Here is a 12,480-nt window from a genome sequence, read left to right on the forward strand (position 1 = left end):
AGTTTTTGAAGCAGCTCTCTTCCGTGCACTCTCAAACAATCGCGGGCAGATTGTGCTTGCGGTTTCTGCCCTATTGCAGCGACAAAATCGAGTAATATTGCTGAATGTGCGTTGCTATTTTGCGAATGGCAGATGGAATATTTTGCAGTGATCAATCAACGTCATGCCTATAGATCTGACTATTTTCACCAGCGATTCCAAGAGATAGAAATCGAAGTTGTTTCTTCTCTGATTTTAACAAATTCTTAAATGCTCTTAAGCTTTCTTTTATTCTTTCTTAAATCCACCGATAGGTAATGATTTTTTCGCGACAACCAGACACGAATTTATGCACAAATCACGCAGCTATGGCTGCAGATTATTCGCATGTGTCCGAAGTTGTACACCTGGTGCGTTCGAGAGTAGATTCCCACACTTTCGCTGCACTCCACGAACTCTGTCAATTCCTCGCTAGTCGCAAGTGGATATTTCGAAACGGTTACTTTGCTTTTTAGTTTTTGGGGGTTGACGACCTCGTAGCAATCCACACGATTCGAAGTATTCGTTGAAATTGTTTTAAACTACGAGCCTGTTAGAATTTCAACGCCGAGAGTTCTTTCAGACTTAATTAATCAATTATTCAAATTGAATTGCTCTCGCATGATATATGTATGTGATTTCGTCAGCTTCTGTAGAAGATACTTAAAATCGTGTTGGAAACTCATCTTTACGCGAGAATTACTTTCCGAACGACCTGATACATAGACAACCGTTCCTTTTCTGAAGAATTTTAATCAGATAAAATCAAATAAACTTCACAGCTCCATTTCGTAGCTAAGTTTCCGCAACTTCAAACAAATAAAAACACTTGCGGTTTAAAGCAACTATTTAATATCCACAGGAACCGGTATTATCTTTGTAGGATATCTCGGAAAGTGTTATTTTCATTAGAATTAACGAATAGGTCCGAGAACGAGCGTCGCAGCTTTCCATTAGGGGAAATGCAAGGAAGGATAGCGGGAAGACGACAAGGAAATTGCAATTAAGAGATAAACGGTATAATCTCGTCGAAACAAACTAACGAACCAGGGAATTTATGTAGTGCGACATAATCGGATCGTATTCGGAGATATTGCTTCCGTGCATTTATTCCGAAACGAACATCGACACGAAAATCATTAGAAAACTGTTCCGGACACGTGCACGCAAGAAAAGGAAAGAAAATTGATGTTCACTGCGAGCAGATTCCACTAAATGTCATCGAGGAATGGGGATTCTAAATAACGCACGAAACGAGTTTGAGAACGAGTATGTTGCGCGACAGTTAATTAGAACTCCGAACGGAATGGCCTGTTGGTAGCAATAGAAGTTATGAGTAATTAATTACGCAGGAGTTTTCTGTCCTCGGCATAGTTGCATCAGATTGCAACACTAAATCAGCGAAGGAACCGATATTTCCACGGGCTAGAATTACGATGCTTCGTAAACTAGATTACGTTGCAAAATTGCTAGTGCAAATCGTTTTCTTCCGGGAAATTCAATATCCTTGTTGCGCTTCTGCAAATTTCCTGTTATCTTAAATGTAAGATGTGCGGAGCTTTCGTCGAATAAAAGAGTAATCGAGCTTTCCTATCTTGAACTAGAGTGCACGATACACCTATGTTTACCTGTTTACGAACGGCTATACATAGAACGTTTCCTATCCATGCTACCCGTGCTTGAATCTGCATGTAAGTACCTGTATGCAGAAACCATGCAACCTACAATTTAATCGAAGTTCACAGCTGATAATGCCAACCACCGTTTGATACGTTCAGTACTGGAACACGTCGATAACAGCGAAATCAGAATCGCGAATAGTAACGATACTGGTACGAGATTTTTCTGATTTTAATTCAATTAAAGCTATATTTACAGACAGCTCGTTTATATATACTTCGCGTTCTAAACAATTTTTACCTTTACTTAACTTCCTGAATTGCATTAATCATTAAAAAAACGAAGCCTCAACCGAAATTTTGATAAAGGAGAACAATTCTTCAGATTAACCTCAGCAATTATTATATCGTATTGTTTCTTCGTTATTGATAGAATAATTTTTTATTTAAATACCTTCTTTTAATAATTATTAGTGGACTGCGGTTCTTTTTGCATTTATGGCTTATAAACATGTTCAAAAAATGCTGGCCTATTAAATACAACAGAATTTAGAAAATAAGAAAGCATCGACAAGTCGAAATCGAGCCGTCGAAAATAGATGTATTCGATGTTTGTTTTTTATTCTCTGATGTACGCTTAAATTTTAGTTTTTACAACGCAACAATAATAATATAATTGCTCCAGAGATTCATGCAAAAACGGCCGCATCGAAAGGCAGGATAATGAAGGAATCAATTACCTTTTTCTTTCGACTAACGTGAAACATTTATAATTGAATGTTCGCGAGAAGGAGGCACGAATATTATGCAAGATTCGCGCGGATCTAATATGCGCTGCGATGACGAGTCTTTTTTTTTGCTTTGTCGCAAGATAGTCTGCGTAAAGTAAATATTACACAGCGAACAGTCGTGCACTTTCTGCTTATAAAAATCTGCCGGGTTTTATGAAAGTTTTATTGAAATTCATTAATAAAAATCGTAATAGATACTTTGTTTTCGTTCTATTGATACCGTGAACGAAGGAAATGGATTTTATTGAATCCAGATTCTCCGGATCTGCCTTCGTAAATGTAAGTTTATGCAAACATATCTGCAGTATGAATGAAAAATTAATGGACGAGAGACATTTTTACGTTGTTTACTGGTGGAGGATATAAAGCTCACCTTCCACTAGCGATGTCAAGAGCGTTACATTGGCGGCCTTCCTCCTTCCCGCTGGCAAGTTTAGTCCAATCTTCTCCAACTTTTCCCTAAGCAGACGCCCGCCATTTTTGGATTTCGCCCTGCAAACGAAAGCACAATATAGTGAGCAACAATTTAAGAAACGAAAGAGCTGTAAGTCAAAATATATAATAATAAAATTAGGTATATTCTTATTTTATATTATCAAGAATTAATATAATGATTCAGTCTCTCCGATACGAAAATGATACGAGGTACTTATTCAAGACTTCTCAAAGAATTGATCACGCTGCAGAAACATTTAAACATCACTAATAAGCAGACTGCGGATCTCCATGCAAAATAAAAATTTGCTGCATCGATTGCATTAAATAGAAACCAGATTGAATGTTATTTTTTCCTTAATGATTTTAACAGAGGAGGAAAGATCATATATTAACATTTTCAATTTGTAAAATTTTTCAACAATTCTGAATTTCATCTACTCAATTTTGCTATAAATGCATGAAGATCCACAGTCTAATAATACAGATATTGAAACGAAGTTTGACAAAAGAGTGCGACCTCACCGAAATTTACAAAAATCGTTGTGAAGCAAGGAAGTTCATTTTTCTTAATTAATTAAGCTTAATTTCTGAAGTGCATTATTCATTTTTAACCTGTACAAGTGCACAGCCTGCACCGAGTTATGCAATCGGATGATTCCCATAGAAATGGGCCTTTGTTTCTCGACACATCCGATTGTTCATCCCATTTGCGTACATCAATACTTCTCGGGTGCCGCGTCAAGCCATTGGTCCCGCGGGAATTTCGAAATGGGACCGGCTTCATTAATCATTTTTGCCGCGATCTTTGAAAGTGGAAAAAAGAAATCGACAAGAGGTCGAGAAGAAAGGGAGGTGGTGGGACGGAGAAGCAACGACAGAGAAACTGAGGAATTAGCATAATCCGTGGCTACGCGTGTCATCCGTCCACCATTGAGCAACACGACCGGTACCTAAGTCGATTGCTGAGACACTATCGGAGACATTGAACGCGTGCATATCTCTTAAGCTGGTTACACTCTCATTAATTGTGACGGAGATTGTAATAGTAATTTGACCCCGTTACTGCCTTGTCAATGTGTAGCGAAATAGTGTAGTCCTCTGTTATAGATGCTGTCAGAAATGTTTCAATTCCTTGAGAGCAACGTTACAAATCCACGAAATCGAGCGGAATGTTGTAAAGGTGCTAAAAATTGCAGTTTCGTACATCTTTCAATGTCTGTCGTTTTTCCTCTCATCAACTGTTCCGATGAAACTTTTACAATGCATACAATTCACGCAGATCTACAAAACGTATTTTTAAAATTTTCCTTTTCACACGATGCAGTAAACAGTAAAAAGTTATCGTTTTTTTTAGAGCGTCCGAATACGTGGGTACGTATACAGCGTACGCATGAGAGCCAAAATTAATTTTTATATCTGCACAGAATCAATTGTCGTCATTTTATTTGTTCGATTAAAATGCTTAGTGGACCTAGAAAATAAAATCTCGCGTGATTTCTGACGTTGTGACATGTGGTTTTAAAAATGGAAAGTAGTTCGATGGAAGATTGGAACGGTTTTGAGAAGGAACGAGGCGACAGCAACATTCGGACAGAAAATCTATTGGAGAATACTCGAACGAACATTTCCCTGACGTGTAGCACAGATAATACTTCAACAAGTCAAGAATCCCGGCGACACGAGACGCTAACTGGTTCTGAAGTACGTCTTTTTGCTGAACACCATCGAGAATTCGATAGTGTTCCTCCGCACGCCCTATTCATCCATCATTCAAGGACCAAGATAACGGTAACGCATATCGCCCACCTTTGTTCGGCTCGAGCAGCCGGTCAGTCCGGTAATCTTTCGGTTCGCTCGGTAATTAATACACTTTACCGCTACAACAATTTAATACGTCTGGCCTCGAATCTATCCTGTCGATGGATTTCGTGTTTCTACCTTGTAATCTTGCAACACCATTTTCTTTGCCCTTATGATAGTTAGATACAGTGAATAATATTGGAAAGGAATTGAATTACTATTCCAAAGTGAATAATATATTCGACAAGAATTTATTAACAGCTTGAAATCATCACATGAAGAAACCAACCATGCAGATTATTAAAATTACGTCAAACTTAAATCACGTAGTCGTTCGGTAATTGCAGATATCCGTATGCATATGTATGTGCATATTCTTCTAATACATATTCACGTATTTTTCTATACATCGTTTCTTAACGGTCGCATTTAATATGCAATTATTCCATAGCAATTATGCACTCGTTATCGTCCCAGAGCGTTTATGAAAATATTTTATGCAAACTTTTTACAACACGTCGACAGTTGACTCATCTCCGATATTGACACATTGGGTGTCACGGGGAAAACGGCTGGGTGATTTGTTTGTTTCAGATATCCCTAAAAAAGAGATTATCTGATGAAGTAGGTGCATTATAACTAGACTGCGGATATAGTAGAATTTCATACAATTTTTATTTATTGAACCGAAAATTTCATTTGACTCCACTTTCTTTAGATTCGTCTATAAAAATTCTGCACTAATTTCAGGAAATGTGTTCAGTACAATACACTTTCAGAGAAAAATAGCAGAGTTATAAAAATTTCTGAATTACAAATTGGCGTCCAAGCGACTTGTCATCGCGATCTGCATACATACGCAAATTCATGAGCACACAGCTTGCGTTTAATAAGTAGCGTTCCCATTTTTTTGTCCAACCCCTACATCCATTTATTTATTATCGACGTCATCGCAGCGAGTCCTTTGAACGTGACGAGAGCAATTCCCTACTCATTATAGAGTCTTGTCCCGAGAAGGATTCTTGGCGAACAAGGTTCGTTCGTTCGCAGGATTTCTGTGATATTCTTCGCGCCCTTCGACTCGATCTCCACTACCCCGTCGTTCCAAAGCGAATCCTAGGGCACCCTGCACCCCTGATTACTCGAGACATCCTCGAATACTGGCATCGTTAATCGTCTGAGACCATGGCGTTGTATTACCGAACCGAAGGACCTCGTTCTGATCGAACGTGTCCTTGCCACTAACGATCCTCGATGGAACCTCGAGGACGCGAGTGGGGGCCAGATGTAGGGAACCTATTAGGTCAATTTCTGAATCCAAAACTGTCAGGGTACAAGAACATAAGATTATCAGAATGTGTTTAACAGTATCATCATAAGTAGACTGCGGATCTTTACGCCTTTATGGCTTCTGGCAATTTTCGAAATATGCTAGAATATTCAAATCGATAGAATTTAGTTCAATTTTCGTTTATTTCAGATCTACGAAGGCTACCACCATTGAAAGTAAGATTTCATTTGATTCCCCTTTCTTCAAATTCGCCCTTAAAATTGAAAATTTTCAAAAAATACTAGAATATTCAATTCGATAGAATTGAGCGCAATTTTCATTTATTTCAGATCTACAAAGGCTACCACCACTGAAAGTAAGATTTCATTCGATTCCCCTTTCTTCAAATTCGTCCTTAAAATTGAAAATTTAAAAAAAAATACTAGAATATATATATAAATAATCTGTACATTTAGGTTAACCACACAAGGGATATTATCCGACGTCCGCCACGTTAGTGCGACCGTGCTGCCCTCTCAAACGAAGGACCGAGCTGTCTTCGTTCTGCTCTACTTCTGCCCGCAGCTTGTGCCAGCATAAAGCGATACTTATTCGGACGCAGAAGTATGTTGTTCTGCTGGCAGCTACTATCCAAAATCGAGCATGTTTGCTTACTGGAAATATACATTCGACAAACATCGATTTGGGCAAGTTGCTTTTTTACCAAATGAACAGCTATATCGAGCGACTGGACCAGTGTGCGATAGGTAGACACTCAATGTTCTTGTTTCTATAAACACGAGTCCCATTGTAGCTCGTTATCATTAGATGCCAATAAGCGTCAGGCAGATTTTACAGCCGATCTTTGTGACACAAAAGATTAACTCGTACCGTTCGCGAACTATACGCCCAGCGTTGCTGACTTTTTAACAGTCCTCAATAGCGGCGACGCCGGTATTAACTTCTTACTCGGATTTGAGTTACGGCCGATTACGTCTCTGAAAAGCTATTCAGATTCCACGGTGTATCGTATAATGGCCGCGTAAACGTGTGTTGAACCGTCGGTAAAAAAAGAAGTTTACTCGCCGCGCCAGGTCCGCGGCCGTGGAAGCGTAAACGCGGTGTTTTTCGCGTGGCAATCGTAAAAGGCAATTTGACCGTATGTTTTATTCATAATTCCATGTTTCATTTTCGTGGGCTGCGCGGCCGGTTCTTGCGATCGGTTAACGACTACGAGGATTATCCCTGCGAGCGAAACAATTCGCCGTCGCAATTTTTCCGCGTTTGTCGCGAAACACCTTCGATAATGCGATACGTTAATTCCCGTATCGGTATTCCGGGTTGGCAGGTGGGTAGCTTCGAAACTCCGTTCATTGCACAATAAATATTCACCGATTTCATTTTTATGCCAATAACCGGGTTGGTGTACTCGAGTATCCACTTTCAATTTACGGTTTAAATATTTCTCCCGTTCTCGTTGGACAATCGCAAAAATTGTTTCTCGTCCTGATAATTTTATATTAATTCCCGTACATATAAAAGTTATTAGACAAATATTATTAACTCGTTACATTTAACCCATCCATGGGGACACTGGATCGTTTATAGTCTATTTTTCTACTGTTCTCGGCTTTCAAAAAGCTGAATAAATTCTGGGAACTCTGCACTAATAATTCTTGTACCATTAAATTTGGATTCAATAAATTACTGAACGTATTCAATATTTTACTACTGAGAGTATTGTACGAGGTATTACAACAGTTTTATAACGATAAAATTACAAGAATCTTATAAAATGGAAATATTTCGAGTTAGAATAGCTCCGAGTGCAAAGAGTTAATACTGCCGTCAGTAGAAAATAAAAATTTTACTGTTAGATTCGGAAAATTAGGGTCCCCCTTTAAAAGGAATCAAAAGTGAAATTTTCGCCTAGACATAAACGACCCAGTGTGCCCACGGAGAGTTAAGTAATGTAATTAATCTTTCGTATTGTAAGTTTTCTCTCTGACGATACTCTTTGAGGTTGCATTCGATTCATTTTATGCATTCCCCGAAGATGCAGGCGATACTGGCTAACATCGTAAATTTTCTTTAATTTTCGCTTTCGTTCGTCTACTTCTTCCTCGGGTCGCACTATGTTTACGTCGAAACGAGGCTTTACGATCGACAGTTATATTCGCATTGCAAAAGATCCTCCGGATAGAATTGTTCCTGCCAGACAGACAACTCGAGCATCGTCGATTATTCGTAAAAAGATTAACGTTCATCTGCCAGTCGTATTACAGATCCTCTCCCTCTCCTTCGCTACGCGACGTGATCCATGAACATCGTAACTACTGAAATTTACTGCTGGCAGGGCGCAACAACCGAGGCGAAGTAAACGTAGAAAATTAAATAATAAGTAGTTGCAAAACGAGGAATTCTGTCTGGACGCAGGCCTCTACGAGCCTGCCGTTGCACAACCGAGACCGATAAAAACTTGTTTGTCTATTGTGAGAAGAATATTGCAAGCAGTGTCGATAATTCAGCACATTATCGTGTATTGCTCTGGGAACGACATGCTAAGTGTTCCTGTTTTGCGGAATTTTTACTTCTTGTCGTTTGGACATTAAGTCTGGCGTTCTACTGTACGTGTATCGGGTTTCAATCGATTCCTGTGGATTTTGAAATTGAATGAAATTTTACTAGAATCCTGCACTCTTTTGCAAGTCAAATTTTATTCAACTCAATTACAACTTTTTGTAAATCGATTTCACCCTTCTGCAAATCAACTTCACCTATTTGCAAATCAATTTCACCCATTAGTAAATATTTTAAATTAATTATATGTATATTCATTTAAGCACACGCAAACGAGGTCATTACTGCGATGGGAAATTCATTTTTATGATTGATAGATAAACAATGACTCCGACTACTATTCGGACACACTTGAAAGGACGAGAACTTCTTAAATCTTGGACCATACGATTTGAACTTTCTCGAGAAGTTAGAACAATTGGTTTGCTACGCAACGTGAACAAATTTTTGTCTAAAATTACAAGTTTTCAGAATGTAGAGAAAATACTAAAATTTCAATTTTGCAACTTTTTCACGTGGGTTTATATGGAAAATTTAGAAAATGTGTTATATACTAACCGTTTGCACTCGAAGCAATTTGAATTCCAAGATCAAGATATTTGTTTCAACCCAGATCATTTTTGTTCTATGTAATCTGTTTTACATTGTGCACATCAAATTGAACCCATTTTCTTATATAACAGTTGAGCTTCTTACAATTCATAGAATACAGACAAATTTAATAATGTTAAAACTGTTTTTAATAATGTCAGTTTTTAGTGGCATCTGAGACTCGCCATTCGAGTGCAAAGGGATAGCTTTCTCGTGGACTAATTTTTCTTCCGGTCCCAAAATGTCTCGAAACATAATCTTTATCGTAACTCGATAAAGGAGACGAATACAAAAGTTCCCAGGATGAACACTACAATACAACCATACTCTCCGCCCGTTAGTTGAAAGCTGGCAGGTGCAGCCAGATAATGGAAAGCACGGACCGTTAGATATTCTTCATCTAGCTTTGAAAAATTGTTCACCGGACAATCCCACAGCGAGAGGATGAAGGTAGTATTTTAATGAGAAACAGTATTAATAAACGGAGTCGGTAACCCTTCCGAACATTTCTATTTACATAGAAGAATCGGAGTGGCATCATCGGTTTGGACAATGGCGAAGATCGAGGGCACTGAGAAACTCAAGATACCGATATCCTCGGACCGTTACGCGACTATATCTACCTAGTTAATTAATAAACGCGCGTTCGCCTTCATTCGGCCTGCTCATACTCGAGCACAGACAGCCAACTGATTTATGGGTTCCTCTCTTGGGAGCGGGAAGCGCTCATCTTTATCTGATCCACCATTTTACTCGGCCAGAACACTATCCGTTGCGCAATGCTTTATCACGAAAGGCGTGGATAAATCACCGTGGTAACCGGCGAATATATCTCACGCACGCGAAACCAACGCAACTTTGGTACCTGACCGCGCGCGATTCGCGAGATCGCGATTCTTTTCGCTTGTTCCGCCGCGATACGTAACAACCATCTCCTCCAGCTCCGCTGTTTCCGATACACGAGATCCTGACTAGCGCGGTGTTGTTTTTCGAGAGAGATTTCTTAGGGATCTATCAGTGGCGTGATCTAATTGGCGCGAACCTGCGTGAAAATACTGTAATCTAAACTGACTACTCTGTAGGTATGTCGACAACGACAAAGGTAGATTCTGTTCGAAATGTTCATCGCGAGTGCGATTCCGGGGCTAATCTAAAAAAAAAAAAAAGTCTCGATTTTATTTAATTCTCTTTAAGTGTGCTTGATCCCAAATGCAGTTGCAAGGTGGACGATCAGACTCTGACTCATGTTTGGTGATAAAGTGTAATGCTTAGACTTTTACAGAATTTTACGCATTTATAACATGTCTTTTCATGTCGTCATTCTTTGACCCTTGGCACTCGAATGGTGACTCTGAGGCAGTGTTGGGCAACAAATAAATTTATTTAAATAAAAATTTAAATAACAAGTTATTTGTTATTTGGATATTCAAATAAGAAGCAAAAATAATTATTTATTATTTGAGCAAAAAAGTCTAAATAGAATTATTTAAAATGATCAAAATAATTGTTATTTACAAACACAATTTCAATTACGTCGTATTTCGATTACACTCATGATTCTCGTAATTAACAATTAAATAAAGTGATAGGTTCGAACTATGTACTGCAATTACAATGTATTTAAATTAGCACAACTCTGGTTAAAATAGCTTCTAGTGCAAAGGGTTAAGTGTCCATAGAAAGAACGGTCGAAGGCCAGGTTGTGCCGCAATCGGGCTTCGATTCTCGGGCAAGAGCGAAAGGGACAACAGAAAAGGGAGCGCGGGATAAACTGCCAATAAAGCGGTCGATCTATTCCCAATGCAAATGAGACATTAATAATTGCGTAGCTCCGAGTGTCAATTCCTCGTACGAAGCGGCCCTCGGGCTGGCATGGCAGCGTGCATTCGACGCGCGCACACCGCAGACCGCGACGATATAATTCATCCATTCGAATAGCGATCCGGCTGATAATTACACGCGCCCGGTCTCTCCTCTTGCCACCATAGATTCTACCCATGGCCCATCTGCCTTTCTTTTGTCTCTCGGCGCTCGGCCCTTCTTTCCTCTTTCCTTCAACCCCTTTTCCACCGCGCGGTGTTCTACCTTCACGATGAATTAAGGTTTACGAGCGACGGGTTTACTGTGCTGCGAACGATCCGAGTCGCCAAACCCTTTCTTCCCGATTGCCGGTTGCTCCGGCGAAATTAAAATTGCAGCTTGGTTTATCGACTCTTCGCCACCGACCGCCATTGATATTTTATTAACCCACAGCCGCATCGCGGAATTCGATCTTTTCGATTCACAAACACCGCTCTTCCCCGTCGCAACGTGAATTGTGAATCGACCGTTAGGATCGGCGAAACTCGAAACGTGTCATTTTCCTACATTTGTCAGCTTTTTTGGGGCTTTTTTTGGCTGGACGATCGGTTCGACCGTCGCAATGGTTTGCTCGATCGTGTCGACAGCTTGAATTACTACTCCTAATTTACCCTTCGCAAATTAATTTCAACCCTTCACAAATAAAGTATTTTTAAGTAAGTTTTAGTAAAAACAAATCAAATGTAAATTAAGATGCACGTGAAATACTTATTTAAAAGTAATTACGAATTCATTAACCCTCAGCCCTTAACCATTAAAATATTGTCTATATTATTAGATATGTTGGTATCTAATCAATTATTAAAAAATTCTAAGTCATAAATATTAAATTTATAAAATCACACATTCAGAATGAAAATATTCTAGGCCGGAAGAAATGTTTAATTTTCGAGTGAAAATAGCTCCGAGTGCAGGGTTAACTTTTTATTGTATGGAAACTATTATTCAGTGACTCACATTAGTATTCGGATACTTTTAAAAAAAACGATAACTTTTTGGCAAATTTGAGATCCACTAGCAATTAATTTTGAAACGATATAACAACGTTAGTTATCTACCACGTTTATAAGGGTGTCTAAGCTGAAGGAGGCCACCTTAATATCTCCTTTATTTTTAATGGCACAAAAAAATATTTATGGCATAATTTAAATGGTATCGAAGGAGGAATACCATAAAAGAATAATTTTTATTTATCTGGTTATTTTTTCAGCTTTTTCAAGGTAATCGTTATTTTTCATCGAGAAAACTTTTTTCTTTGTTCCATCTTGTTAATGACTTAAGCATGTTAAAATGTATTTTTTCAGCCGCTATAAGATGGAATAAAAAAAATAAGTTTTCCCGATAAGAAAATAACGATGACCTTGAAGAAATTATGAAAAAATAACCGGACAAACAAAATTGTTCTTCTATGATATTCCTCCTTCGATACCATTTAAATTATGCCATAAATATCTTTTGTGCCATTAAAAGTAAAGGAGGTATTTAGGTGGCCTCCTTCAGCTGAGACACCCTG

General features: G+C 38.7%; 1 protein-coding gene across 7 annotated transcripts in view; it reads right to left on the reverse strand.

Annotated features, from left to right (window-relative positions):
* Positions 1-12,480, reverse strand: part of Tfap-2 (transcription factor AP-2) — a 267,614-nt gene that overhangs the window by 14,851 nt on the left and 240,283 nt on the right. For all 7 annotated transcript variants that reach the window (XM_076425761.1, XM_076425763.1, XM_076425765.1 and 4 more), the window contains one exon: positions 2,802-2,920. In XM_076425761.1, coding sequence (XP_076281876.1) covers positions 2,802-2,920 — 119 coding nt within the window. The remainder of the gene's footprint in view (positions 1-2,801; positions 2,921-12,480) is intronic.

This window comes from Lasioglossum baleicum, chromosome 6, assembly GCF_051020765.1.
Source record: "Lasioglossum baleicum chromosome 6, iyLasBale1, whole genome shotgun sequence".
In the NCBI taxonomy this organism is placed as follows: domain Eukaryota; kingdom Metazoa; phylum Arthropoda; class Insecta; order Hymenoptera; family Halictidae; genus Lasioglossum; species Lasioglossum baleicum.